At 47.1% G+C, this 14349-nt stretch overlaps 1 protein-coding gene across 1 annotated transcript; it reads right to left on the bottom strand.

The window, feature by feature from the left end:
• Window positions 1-460: 460 nt before the first annotated feature.
• On the bottom strand, window positions 461-11845 carry ZXDC (ZXD family zinc finger C). Its single transcript, XM_054161531.1, has 10 exons — window positions 10725-11845; window positions 9738-9890; window positions 8985-9063; window positions 8759-8889; window positions 7957-8127; window positions 6696-7381; window positions 5918-6002; window positions 4064-4236; window positions 3055-3156; window positions 461-1620 (listed from the first exon to the last, which is right to left on the bottom strand). The coding sequence occupies exons 1-10, from the start codon at window positions 11788-11790 to the stop codon at window positions 1534-1536; spliced, it is 2733 nt and encodes a 910-aa protein (XP_054017506.1). The 5' UTR covers window positions 11791-11845; the 3' UTR covers window positions 461-1533.
• Between the last annotated feature and the right edge of the window lie 2504 nt (window positions 11846-14349).

The raw sequence follows: 14349 nt of genomic DNA, 5'->3' as shown, positions 1-14349 counted from the left end.
AAGTCTTCAACCCAAAAAAAGCCACCCCATTTGTCTGGACACATACATAGTTCAAAAGGCACGGGAAGTAAAAGCATTTCTGAATGACCTCCTGTGAAATCCACATCAGTGAAACTGTAAAATAAATAAATATGTGCAAGATTAGAAAGCTCACAAAACATTCTCCTGCGGGACAAACCTTACTCTGTAAAAAAAAAACCAGTACACATACGTGCATACAGACATACCTCATTGAGAATAAAAAACAGTACATACACCCTTTTATCAAACTCCTAGACATCATTTGATAGGCATTCATTACATCACCCTAAGAAACATTTAAATTACTACCTTAAAACGTGACCAAAGGGTTTCGTTTTGTTTTTCCTATACAACCCTCTACTTTCAGGTGCCTGCAATCCAGGTAAGTACAGTACATACAAGCCCCCCACCCTGCCCCCCCCCTGCCCCACAAGAGAAACTGCAGGTTTTCAGTGGGGCCAATCTTCCTAGGTAACAATTTTCTTTTCTCCTCCTAAAATAAACTCACAACTGCAGATTCTGTAAACCAGCTGGAAGCTCCACGTGCATGTGACGCTCTGGGATAGCAACCAAGAACAAACGTTAACAGCGTTGCTTTGAACAAAAACCACCAAGAACCAACCCAACCCAACCCAGGAGGGGCCAGTTTACAGGTAACTTGGCAGGAGTTTATAGAGGACGTAAGATATCAAGGTGCTTAAATTTACGTGACACTCGACATTCCTCCCGAAACAGGGAACACCAAGATAAAACAAACCTCTCTTGGATGCTGTTGGACTCTCAGCTGATCACTTAGTGAGCACAGTTCTATTGCAGTTTTCAAGTTTTTGCTGGAAGAATTCAGCAAAGTATTTGGGATGCAGGAGCAAGGAACGGGAGAAACTCAACATGAGCTACAAACTGATTCACAGCTAAGTTAACATTTAAGAGTCTAGCTTTCTATAACAAAGATCCTAGAGCATCTCATTTTCATGGCCTAGGACAGCAATCTTGTTACATGTGACACTTATTCCAAATTTCTGCCAAAAACGGGGGACCGAAATCATTGTTTCTGTGTGTGGAAAACACTTGCACATTTTAGCTGTTAATTCCTCAGTGCCACTGGCTCCAGCAGGAGAGCAACAGAAGGAAAGTTTTTAACTGTCATAGGCAGGATTATAAATTTGTAGTCATTAGCTGTAGAATACTTGCTTTCTGTGAAAACAGTAAATATTACCTCAGTTTGAAGTTTAATACAGTACTTCTCCCTGAAACAACGCTGTACAGCAGTCTGCCTCGGTCTCTCCAACCAGACAGGCAGACAGGGCATCTTACACAGGCACATCAAGTGGGATTTACACTTCTGCAGAAAACCATGCAGTTGCAACTGTCCTTAGCAAATTGCAAAAGAATGCAGCCATCATCCGGCACTCCTGTGTTCACCTTTTCCTTGGAGAAAGACCCAGGCAGTGATCTCACTCTGGCAAGACATGATTGCCCAATTGGCTTTCAAGTAGCTGTCCTTAGTGATGGTCACTCCAGATCCTGCAAGTTTATTGTGCTTCCAGTGAACTGAGAGTTATCAGAGCCTGCATCATCCTCAGTGGAATTGTGCGCTTCCTGTCAAAGCAAACAGAGCGCACACAGTTCAGTGCTTTCAACTCTAGACTCTCTTTAATGCTTATCAGTAAGATCACCTTGACGTTTACCCAACACCAGAGAAATGCTTGGAATGGTTTAGCAGAAACTCCAAGCCCTCCTAACTTTGGAGACCCATTCAGTACTACTCCAGTTTTCCTTTGGAACACTTCCGATGAGCCTCACTAATGGAAACATAAAAATCACTGTTTGCTTTTCCTCTATCACCTCTGTACCATGACTGAGGAGACAGGTATTTCTAGCTTTATCACAGTTAAGTGCTCCTGCCAAATAGAAAAGATGTATTTGAAGCACCCTTAGAATAGCAGCACTGCAGAGTTTATCACCATCAAAATCCCATATGGTCATGTAAAGAATGTGGTTTATCTACATGTCAATCACTCATTGCTGCTCAGTTGTTAGCTGCTCCTACTCACTAGCAGGCACTTCTCCAGACAGGTAGATAAAAGTGTTTATGCAAGGAGCTGTTTGAACGTAGAAAGCTCCACTGAACACCAATACTTAGTGATCAACAAGGGCAAGTGGTGAATAGAATAGACCAGACCAGGTTGGAAAAGACCTTTGAGAGAGAGTCCAACCTATCATCCAACACTATCTAATCAACTAAACCATGGCACCAAGTGCCCCATACAGTCTCTCCCTAAACACCTCCAGTGATGGTGACTTCACCACCTCCCTGAGCAGCCAATCACTCTATGAAGAACTTCTCCCTAACATCCAGCCTAAACCTTCCCTCACACAGCTTGAGACTGTGTCCTCTTGTTCTGGTGCTGGCCACCTAGGAGAAGAGACCAACCCCCACCTGGCTACAGCCTCCCTTCAGGGAGTTGTAGAGAACAATAAAGTCTCCCCTGAGCCTCCTCTTCTGCAGGCTAAGCAACCCCAGCCCCCTCAGCCTCACCTCACAGGGCTTGTGCTCCAAACCCCTCCCCAGCTTTGTTGCTCTTCTCTGGACATGTTCAAGCAACTCAACATCTTTCTTAAGGCTGCAGAAGTGAGCAGGCTTTTTAGTCTAACCGTGTCCATATAGACACAGCTCTGAGATCCAGGCTTGATTCTACTTCCCACTTCCCATCCTTCCTGTAGCCAGTTATGTATCATTCCGATTCTCTTTCTTGACCTACTTACTATCTGCAGGAGGGGATGAGGAAAACAAGGCCAAGACAGTAATAAATGAGTAATGCATGGTTATTCATTACTCACTAACAGGAAGGAAAAACAAGCACATGCCAAAGCTGATAACACACACAAGAGATCTGGCAGTGCAGCTCTCTGCAAGTGAACTCAAACTCCCAAAGGAAAGCATGGTGTTTTCATTAGGCAGAACATCAGTGTTCACAGTAAACAGTCTTCACTTCCAAAGCAATAAAAGCCAACATCTGTGCCATGCCATACCTGAAGTATGTGAACAGGTAAATCCACCGGAAGCTGAGAGTGTGATGAGGAGGACTGAGAGCTCAGCTGGAAAGGCAAATCTCCCTCTCCTGGGGAATCATCCTGTGAATGCAGAAGTGTGATGCAATTACAAGACCCACAAACACTTCAGCACAATCTGGCAAATTCCACTTTGCTTCCCAATCTTAACAAAATCTGATATAGCTACTGCACTGTACTAATCATCATAGAATCAATAAGGTTGGAAAAGACCTCAAAGATCATCAAGCCCAACCTGTCACCCAACACCTCATGAGTACTGAACTATGGCTTCACGTGCCACGTCCAATCCCTTCTTGAACACCTCCAGGGACAGTGACTCCACCACCTCCCTGGGCAGCACAAAGGCATGTGGAAAGCTAACTACCATTTTAATCTGAACTAAGCCCAGTGTGCAACTTGTTATTTGATCATCAACAACTTGGAAAATTGGCAAGACCTGCAAAGGCAGGAATGGTTCATCTTACAATAAACCTAACATCCAGAAATAGGCAACAAGTCTCATCATGTCATGTGAAGCTGACACTTAACATGAAAGCTACAAAACATTTACACCCATCAGAAAACTAGACAGGGGGAGGACTCTGCCCACAGTTTGTGCCACACCATACCCTGTTAGGAATAAAGAAGGAACTTACCCTTTCTGTGAGTACTATACAGATACACACCTGGCCAAAAACATAACACCTGCCATGCTCCACTCATCGGCCCACATGGATTAATAGGTGTTTTTAGAAAATCAATAGATGTAAGCCTTATTCCAACAGTTTTGAGAAATCAGAGTTTAGGCTGAAACTTCATTTTGCAGCTCATCTTTTCAGGCTGAAACTTCATTTTGCAGCTCATCTTTTCAGGTCAGTCTTATTGACCTCGTAAATAAGAGAGATGTGGACTAGTGCAAGAATTCTGTTTATGGAGCTGAGTGTGTGTAACAGAGAAGATGAGTTTGTTTTTTCTCCTCAGCTCTTACCTGAAGAAGCTGAATTTGCACATACTGGGCTCCAGTGGCAGGGTCCCTTATTGTCAGCCCTCCATTTGGCAGAACTATGTTGCCACCAAGTCGACTGCCAGGAGCAGATGACGAGAAGGTGGTAGGGCTTACTTTACCACCCTTGCTTTTTCTCTGACCAGAGCCAGATGCCCCTAAAAGAGAATCAGTTTAATACTTAGGTGGTCAGAAGCAATTTGCAAAGTTTCCCACTAAAATTTTTCAATTTTATGCAGCTATTTACACAGGAAAAGCCTGGGAACAGTGCAATATAATTAAGCACCACCTGGTAACTGCCTAAAGGCCAGACAGCAATCAGCTGATGAACTCCAACTGCTGAGCATCTTTTTATAGGAATGTCATTAAAACCACTTAGCTTAGCTTAGGGCTCACCCCTGTGGTAGCACAGAAAGAGCAGCATATATGTGGAATTACAGAAAGGAATGAGAATTGCATGCTCTAGTTTTAATTTTGTAACCCATTTCCTGAGAAGTCAGGTACATCCTTCTCCTAAACTGTGAGATGAGAACAGTGATGCTCATCTCGTTCCAGGAAGGTTTCAAGGACTGTTAGAACAGGCTACAGAAGTGCAACTATCACAACCTTAACTTGAAAACAACAAGTAAACAAAACAAATGTAACCATACAATCTTGTCACAGCTGTTTCAGGTCTGTTTTTTGGTTTTTTTTGTTTGGGTTTTGTGGTTTTTTGGGGGTTTTTTTACATCTACAGCACATAAAAGGGTTAGATAACTTGTTTGTAAGCACTGAACTTTCCTCTAGAGCATTCAGTCAACATAGTAAAGCCAATCAGAAACACAAGACTGTACAGACCACTTTGAGAAGCATAAAATAGCATTAAGGCCACAGGTGGTGAAAAGCAGACTACTGAGAGCCTTGAGTAGGGACAGAAAAGGGAACTTTCCAAGGTCATTTTAGGAGATGTGCAGATTAAGTGCAACTGTCTTTTTAAACTAACATCAAAGACCTGATTGATGATGTGTGCATGTTTGGCAACACAAGCATACTCAAAACTGTGATGATTTACCAAACCAGACAATTTATGCAGGTATGCCTTTCACAGAAACGAGACAGTTTGATTTTCAGAGGCAGAAAGCCCACAATATAGCAAAGAAGAACTAATACACATAGATTTTTATATTCCACCCCAGTCCCAAGAGTAGACACAACTCAAATGCCTGAGTTATGCAAGTCCAATGAGCCACAGACATCTGATCCAACAAAGTAACTGTGGAATTCACATCAGAGAGCTTTGGGTCAAGGTATAGGTGTTAGGACACATCTCAAATCATGACCTAGAACTCACCCTGCACAAAAACTCATCATAAAGCTACAAACTAAAAGAGAGGCTTGAGTGTTTCTAGGTAACTATGACATAAACTTAACACTGTTACCAAATGAAACACTAAAGCAGACCCAGCCCAGCTGATGTTTCGTCTGTACTGAGTGAAAGTGAACACCACTAGATAAGATCAGAAGCACAAACAATAAAACCAGAGTGACATTTTGTTTTCTGTTTGCTTTGGTTTTTTTCATAAGAGAATAAAAAGCAGAGGAAGAGATGGAGGGCCAGAGTCTTGTTAAGAATCATGAAATGGATGTTGCTGATTTCTTTGTAAACTTACTGGGAATTTGATACTCCACAGAACATGTTTATCCCAAGTAACAGATGGTACACCACATGCATAATTACTTTAACTAGCAAATAAACTGGATGGAACATTTAAGAATGTACTTGGATACCTGCTCCCATTTCACTGTCAAGCCCCTAAATATTTGTATTAAGTCAATCAAACAAAATGAATGGCTTCTCACCTGTGCTGCTCCCATTCCCTTTTTGTTTCCTTTTCTTGGCTAGCTGAATGGCTCTGTAATCTGTTCTCGCAGACCCACTGCTCTCCTGGTATATCAAAAACAGCCAAGAGATGCAAAGTGTTTTGAATGCAAGAACAAACCAAGACAATGAACACAGACTAAAGAGTTCTTGGTTGCAGTTATCTTTTACACTGCAAACACAGAATTCTAGTTTCTCATGCTCTTCTGATGAGTTTTGGGAAAGTTCCTGTATGTGCTTAATACCTGGAGCTCAACACAAACCAGAAATTAGCTCCACATTTCTAAGTTTTCAGCTTTTCACAGCTTAAGTATTTACTTTGTGATGTAAATAAACTCCAAGTCTGTGGTAACATAGTAAATCAGAGAGGGAAGAGTATTTAAAATGGGAACAAAGACTGAGATTAGAATGTTTCAGTTATTCTCCCAGCCCAAACATTTTCCTGGAACATATTCTTGGGCATTCTTGTAATTTCCATTTCATCTGGACAGATGGCTGCCTATTTTTTTTTAATCCCTTATTTTGAAGGGTTCTCCCTTACCAATTCCAGTACTTCTGATGAGAAATCATCACACTGAATCTACCTCTGACAACACACCATTCAATGTAGCATTCTACAAACTTCAACAAAAGAAGCCAAACTGCATGATGTGCAAAATTTGAGAGAAAGGTCTCTCTAAGGTATAAGCAGCAGTGGATATCCTCAAAGTCAGGGCATCTCAGTCATCTAGGGGTAAAATTAATATAGTTACTGCATACCAAAAATGAGCTGCCAGTCACTGTGCCAAGATCCATTTCTTTCTGTGCACTGTAGCTCCCTGGAGGGTTGGAGAAGACAAACTGCGTCACTACTTTGCTGCCCTCTTGTTGACCAACGACGTCTGAGCTAGGAAGCAAATTCCGTTCAGCTTTACTTGGTGTTAGTAACTCAGGCACATTGGTACCACCAAGGCTACTAGAAGGAGTCAAAGTGGCTGTGTCAATTGCTAAATTATTGCTGGACATCAAACTGTGCACATCTTGACTGGAATTCCTCACCGACAGTGATGCTAGCGAACCCAAGGCTTCTGCATTGACAGTCTGTACATCATCCAAGTTTAAAGTGCTTTGCTGGAGAACCGTTGCGCTGGTCCCCAGCAAGAGAGAACTGTCCAAGCTCTGTGGCATATCACTGCTAGCCACCAGTATCAAGGGATCAACTGCCTGGCTTAAAGAATTGCTACTGACAGGCAGGTTTCCTCCAAGCGTGGGGCCCACCGAAGCAACATCAATCGTGACAATCCCAGAGTTCACAAGTGTCATGTCTGTTGCAATTCCAGAATTGTTACTGGACACGTTGGAGAACAAGGATACGAGGTCTATGTTGCTGAGATCGCTCTGTCCCGGACTAGTGAGTTCACTGCTGGGTGTGAGGGAACTGGTTGCTTCGAGCTGAGTTAGAAGATCTGGAAGAGATGGGTTTGGTTGTAAGACAGATCTTTCATCAGATGAAAGGGAGGAAAAATACAAGTGATCAAGGGAGGAAGGTTAAAATTCCAGATTCTCAGCCTCCTAAAATACTTCCCAAGTTCCCTGAAAGCAGACTTAAGAAGCTTATTGAACTACGTTCCCTGAGAAATTTCAGCTACAAAAGCACTTGCAGAAAGACACCACTAAGATAAAGGAATGGCAAAAGGAATGCAGAAGCGCTTCCAGTCCTTGCTCATAGTTTACAGAGAAAGCTCTGCTTTATAAAGATAAAGGAATGGCAAAAGGAATGCAGAAGCGCTTCCAGTCCTTGCTCATAGTTTACGGAGAAAGCTCTGCTTTATAAAGAAGCTGCACTTCAGTTTCACACAGGACAGACTTAAGTGAAGTCCCACTGAAAATTTTAAGGGATGAAAACCCCCTCTGGTTTCAGTGACAATTCTGCTACTCATATCAATGGGGCTCCCATTTCAACACCAGTAAATACATTTTCCTTGATAAAACATTTAGCTTTTCCATTGCACCCTCCTATAGCTTGAAACAAACGCTTCACCTGGGCTGAAGTTATGCTGTTTGACCATGTGTGTCTTCATACTGTGCTTGGAAGTGAACAATTTATTACAGCTTGATACAGGACAACGAGTCTTTAATGAGTCCACGTCCTGAAGATGTTTTTTGGAGTGAATATACAAACTACTTCGTGCTGAAAATTTTGCACAGCAGCCTGCAAGGAGATATACAAGGCTTTAAAGTTACATCTAGTTTCAATGTGCCATTCATGTTTACTAGCTTAACAAAACAAATACAAGTAGCTCTGCAGAACTATTTTGGTACACTCAGAGGAATCCAAAGAGAGACAAATATACCTTTCCTTGTTTCACATCAAGGACCTGTCTCAGTGGGTAGGATAGTTCAACAACCTGCTCCTGACAATGAAACTCTTAAATCATTCCATGTAATGCACAACCCTTCCCTGCCAATAGCATCTTACAAGTAAACTGGTCATGACAATTGCTGGCAAAACCATGAAAAGGAGAAGCAGTCACCAAATAGAGGTGCTTCATGAAGCAAAACGTTCCAGTTCAGACCCAAGAGTCAGGGAGTCCTACTGGAGGCAGTGCTAACAAACCCATGGGTCATCAGCACAGCTCCCATATGACTGCAACAGACAGCATCACAAGGCCATCCAGAGAGTTGAGAATGATCAGTTACAATGCCTTCTGCTTAGTTTTACCTCTTCAAACTGTTACGTGACTCACTCTAAATTGTTCCAGTCCTGTAACAAGCTTGCATTTGGGGAAGAGGCACACAAGCCTAGGACAATGACTACCACTGAACACACAACTGAACCATACCTTCTACTGGACACTCAAATGGCTTTGTACCGAGGTGGGTTATACTGTGGCCTTTCAAGTGTTCTGCTCTTGTGAAGGACTTGCCACAGCCTTCTACTGGGCACATAAATCTCCTGTCGTCTTCGTGTTTCCTGAAAGGGAAAGAAATTGCCGTTGGCATGAATAAATCCACTGCTGCTGAAGTACTGGAAGAAAAACAAGTGTAACAGAATCAAGAAAAGTCTACCTTTTATGTCTCAGCAGCTTAGACATACTGGTAAAAGACCAGCCACAGCCTTCAAAGTCACAGATAAAAGGCCTTTCACCTTAAGCAAAGAAAGGTTACATTAGTTATCAAGAAATATACACCACTCCTGCAAGCTCTCAAGAGCTGCTTAAACTGAACTAATTTAAGACAAGAAGCCTCAAACACCCTCTCATACAATTCACTCACTGCAGAGTTACTGTGATGCCTTTTTGAGTCCCTATAACCTGTATCTTCTTTAACACGAGTAAGGAGTGCTTGTTAGAGTTGAAATTTATCCTCTGGCTACTCTAAACTTTTGTACGTACATTTCACATGTTCTGGGAGTTTTTAGCTGTTTGTTTTGACCAAGACTAGGATTCACACAATGTTTTGAATGCCTATGAACTTAGGAATAGAGTTGGGACAATTTTCTGAACAGAGGTCACATGCCAAAAGCCACAGCTTTGCATTTCCCTAGCTGCTTAGCATTTGGCAAGTTTATTCAACAGACTCCCCCAGAAGGCCAAGAAGCAAGTGTTTTCACTGACTCTGAACAGTCATGTCAATCTTTCTCCCTTCCTGACTTCCAGTTTTTCCAGTCTGCTCTCCATGTATTATCTCCTGTGTACTTCCTGCACTAGAGCATATGGTCCTGCTCAGGCAGGGGGGTTGGACTTGATGCTCTCCAGAGGTCCCTTCCAACATGTAACATCCTGTGATCCTTCCCCAGGTACAAGCCACCCTCATAAATACCTGTGTGACTCCTCATGTGGATTTTCAGTCTGCAGGCTTTGTCATACTGCTTGTTACAGCCAGGGAATGAACAGGAGAACTGCTCTTGCTCTCTGAAGTGTGCTCGATTATGGGAGAATAATGCACTCACTGTGATAAACGTTCTTTCACAGCCTGGGGAGAGAAGAAAAACAGCACATCAGCTTGACACCAAACCAATTCAGGAAAACCCATTTCTTTTCTCCCTCACAACTTTTAGTGAGGTGACTTCATAATACTTTTACCACAATTTTACATCCTGGCACATAAGAAAAATAAAGAATGCAATCCTAAGTACTTTCCTGTTATGGATTACAATTATTTAGCCTAAGTGGGCAATCAGAAGGCATGCAGCTTGGTTTAGGGCATACTACTGAAAACCCATGCTGTGACTTACAGAACGGTTTTGGTTGGAAGGGGCCTTCAAGATCATTTAGCTCCAATACCCCTGCTGTGCACTAGGTCACCTTCCACCAGCCCAGGTTGCTCATCACCCCATCAAACCTGGCTTTGAATACTTCCAGGATTAAGGCATCCACAACTTCACTGGGCAACCTGTTCCAGTGCCTCATCACCCTCAAAGTAAAGAGCTTCTTCCTTTAATCTAAACCTATCCTCTACCAGTTTAAAGCCATTGCTCCTACCACTACACGCCCTTGTACAGAGCCTCTCCAGCTTGCAAGCTGATGTACTAACCGCACCTGCACAAACCCATGCCTAAACTGACCAGCGAAGGTGCAGCATCCCCCAATCCACACACTTTCCCACTTGATAGCTGAGGTGGCATGAAGCAGAAGTCTACGTCAAAATCAGGGGGTGGCCACTAGGGTAAGGAGGGGCCGTGGGGAATTAAAACTAGGGGAGCCACTGTACACACTGCAGGCAGAGATCCCATCCTTACCCGGGCGAGCTATTTTTTTGGCAGGGAGGGAAAGAGAACCAAACCCCGGAGGCCCAGCAGCGGCTTACCCGGGAAGTCGCAGCGGTAGGGCCGCTCGGGCTCCAGGTGGCTGCGGCGGCGGTGGGCGGCGAGGCGGGCGGCGCTGGGGAAGCGCTGCCCGCACGCCTCGCACTTGTGCGCCGCCTCCTGCTCGTGGGCGCGGCTGTGGGCCCGCAGGTTGTAGACGGTGGTAAAGCGCTTGGCGCAGCCTGGCGCCGCGCAGACGAAGGGCCGCAGCTTGTCGTGCGAGTGCAGGTGCCGCCGCAGCTTGTAGGCCGTGGCGAAGGACCAAGCGCAGCCCGGTACAGGGCAGCCGAAGGGCCGCGCCGCCGCCCCCCGGCCGTCCTCCCCGCCGCCGCCGTGCGCCGAGAGGCGGTGCAGCCGCAGCTGCTGCTTGCGGGGGAAGGCCTCGCCGCAACGCGGCTCCGGGCAGGGGAAGGCCGGCGGTGAGCGCGGCCGCGGCCCGCCAGGCGGCTCGGCGGGGCTGGCGGCGGCGGGTGGCGGTGGCGGAGCGGCCGGCGGCGGGGCGGCGCCCGCGGCCTGCTCGGCGCCGGGCCCCAGCGTCAGGACGCCGTTCTCGATGCGCACCACCAGGCTCTGGTTGTTGATGGTGATGGTCCCCGAGAAGGATCCGTCCTCAGCCCCACCACCGCCATCGCTGCCGGCGGGGGGCGGCGGCGGGGGAGGAGGGGGCGGCGGCGGCGGCGCAGAGCCGGAGGCCTCCTCTGGCGGCTCAGCGGGCGGCGGGCCGGGCTGGGCGCGCCCTGCTTCGCCACCGCCGGCCTCGGCCGCGCCGCGCACAACGTTGAAAACGAGCAGGAGCCCGTCGTTGTCGGGCGCAGGCCCCGCCGGCGGCGCACAGGGGCTGGGCGCCGGGCTGGCGCCGGACTCCGACTTCTCCTCCACCAGCAGCACCGGGAAGCTCACGTAAAGGCCTGAAGCGGCGGAGGAGGAGGAGGCGGCGGGGGCCGCCGGCTCCCAGTCAGGCGGCGGCGGAGGGCGGCGCGGGGCAGCGGGCGGCGCGGGAGGGCCGCCATGTTGCGCGCCGGGCCGGGCCCGGGCCGCCTCCGCGGCGGGCAGCCCCTGCGTTTCCATCTTGGGGGTCCCTGTAGCAGCGGCTGAAACCGGAGCCGCGGGGCGGGGCCGGCCTGGGCCAGCGGGGAAACCCGGAGCATGGAGCTACGGAACGGGCGCGGCGCGGGAGGCGCCGGGGAAACCCGGAGTGCGGAGGTACGGACGGGACGGAGAGGCGTTTCGCCGCGGCCGCCGGGCCCTGTCGGTATCCCCTTGGCTGGGGGGAGGCGGCGCTCGTGGCTCCCGTAGGCCGCCTGTACCTTCAGTAGCCGAAGTGGCACATGTGGCTTTATTTCAGCCCATGGGGATTATTCTAGTACCTGTTCACTCCAGTTCTAGTAAGGAAGAAGCTGTGCCGGAGCAGATCTATGCTCAGCTCGCAGCTTTCCCTGGAGAGGTGCAATAGGTAAATATTTTAGCAAAAGACTCTGCACCTTCAGCAGGAACCAGGAGGCAGCGTTATGCCCCAGCCTTCAGCAGGAACCAGGAGGCAGCGTTATGCCCCAGCCTTCAGCAGGAACCAGGAGGCAGCGTTATGCCCCAGCCTTCAGCAGGAACCAGGAGGCAGCGTTATGCCCCAGCCTTCAGCCGTGCTCTTGTGCACAGCCCGGGCAGGCGTGAGCCACCAGAGGGACATGGCGAATGTGGAGCCTAGTGAAGGAGGACAGCGAGAGTGCTGCGCAGAGGGGAGCCTGCTGTGAAGGCAGGAGTGGGGAAAAGAATGGAATAGACAAAAGGGTAGGAAGGAGGCTCTAAAATGACGTGCAGTGCCCATTGAACCTATGCAAAAGAAGTTCTGCAAATTCAGCTAATGTATAACTTTGTAATTTTTTAAATCATTTCCCCCCCTCCCCATTCTCGGGCAAGACTTTCTTTGTAAGATTATTCAGTTGCCTTCTGGCTCCCTAAGGCTTAAGGGAAAACCACCCCGCATTTGCTGTGAGAATGACAGCAGTCCCTTCCCGCTGTGGGACTGATAAGGTGTCCCAGCAGATGGTGCTGTGATCTTTCCATTGTTCAAAATGGGTTTCCTTTCAGCTGAGCAGTTAGGCGTCAAGTTTCCAACAACGGAGTAAGATACTGCTAGCCAGGCACACTCAGCTCCAGGGAAGCTGGTACTTCTTGCTATGAAGCTGTAGGTACACCCAGAGCTCCACTCTGTACTTCCATAGCTATCTCTGCAGAGCCTGAAGTTCTTGGGGGCTCAAGCTCAGCCTCCTTGGAAATCCACCTTAACCCACTGCTGACTGTCACTGGATGTGGGTCCTGGTTTTAGCTGCTCCTAGCTTTCCTCGTCTCCCTGTGGAGATACTTGCAGTACCTTCCTTCATGTTCCTAGTTTAAAAAAAAATAATGTGCCAAGGGGTTTATGGCTTAGCATATAGGTGCATCCCTGGTTGAAGGATTTCAGAAGAAGAAGAAAAAAAAGCCACAAATCCTTTGTCTGCTACAGCCTGAAGAGGCACCACACAACCTTACCTAGACCCAATGGCTCTCGCGTCACAACTTTAGACCTTTAAAACCCACTGTAGTTACAGGTGTATGAGTGTCCTGCATGAATTATCCTTTGTCACCAGACTCTTGTCTCTCTGCAGCCAGGCACAAGTGTTTTGGGACAATTGTCCATGCCTTGAGGAAGGAAGGCATTAAGGTTCATGGAAAGGATCCTTCAGCCTGTGGCAACTCTTGAGAGTTAATTACAGAAATGCACTACCTCTACTTCCACTGTCCGGATCTGATCAGATGCAGTGTCTACAGAATAGAATAAACCAGGTTGGAGAAGACAGTATCACAGTAAAACTAAGGTTGGAAGAGACCTCGAGGATCATCGAGTCCAACCTGTCACCACAGACCCCATGTCTAGACCATGGCACCAAGTGCCATGTCCAATCTCCTCTTGAACACCTCCAGGGACAGTGACTCCACCACCTCCCTGGGCAGCCCATTCCAATGACGAACGACTCGCTCAGTGAAGAACTTTCTCCTCACTTTGAGTCTAAATCTCCCCTGGCGCAGCTTGAGACTGTGTCCCCTTGTTGTGGTGCTGGTTGCCTGGGAGAAGAGACCAACCCCTTCCTGGCTACAATCACCTTTCAGGTAGTTGTAGAGGGACCTTCGAGATCATCACGTTCAACCTATCACCCAACACCATCTTATCAACTAAACCATGGCACCAAGTGCCTCATCCAGTCTCCTCCTAAACACCTCCAGTGATGGTGACTCCACCACCTCCCTGGGCAAGCATGGCTTGAAGATTGCACTCCCTGTATTGGGTTTGTCCAGCAGTGAGGTCAGCTACCGAAAAAATGTCATCAGCATCCCCACAGAACAATAGCATATTCACAGACCCAGGTTCTCTGCAAATAAGTAGAGGACATATAAATTGAGGCTCAACAGAGCTCAGAACCTGAATCTCCATCCTGGGTTTGTTTATGATTCTATAATGCTGGAAACCACCTGCTATATTCATCCCAGTCAGTAACAGGTTACTATTTCCCTGTGCCCTCCCAAAGGTACTGTAAGCCTCACTCAGTTCACATTTAAGTGCTTCAGGCCTGCAGTTAAAAGACCAAGGTAGAT

Source organism: Dryobates pubescens, chromosome 1 (assembly GCF_014839835.1).
Source record: "Dryobates pubescens isolate bDryPub1 chromosome 1, bDryPub1.pri, whole genome shotgun sequence".
Classification (NCBI taxonomy): Eukaryota; Metazoa; Chordata; class Aves; order Piciformes; family Picidae; genus Dryobates; species Dryobates pubescens.
This window is presented reverse-complemented; position numbering and strand designations above follow the sequence as displayed.

Bases quoted from the DNA above. Each gene is read 5' to 3' on its own strand.
- ZXDC (XM_054161531.1), bottom strand. From the start codon at position 11,790: ATGGAAACGCAGGGGCTGCCCGCCGCGGAGGCGGCCCGGGCCCGGCCC. The intron at 9,891-10,724 runs GTAAGCCGCTGC...TTCTCTCCCCAG, and splicing joins CTACCGCTGCGACTTCCCGG to GCTGTGAAAGAACGTTTATC. The intron at 1,621-3,054 runs GTATGGCATGGC...TTGCTTTGACAG, and splicing joins TACCTGTTCACATACTTCAG to GAAGCGCACAATTCCACTGA.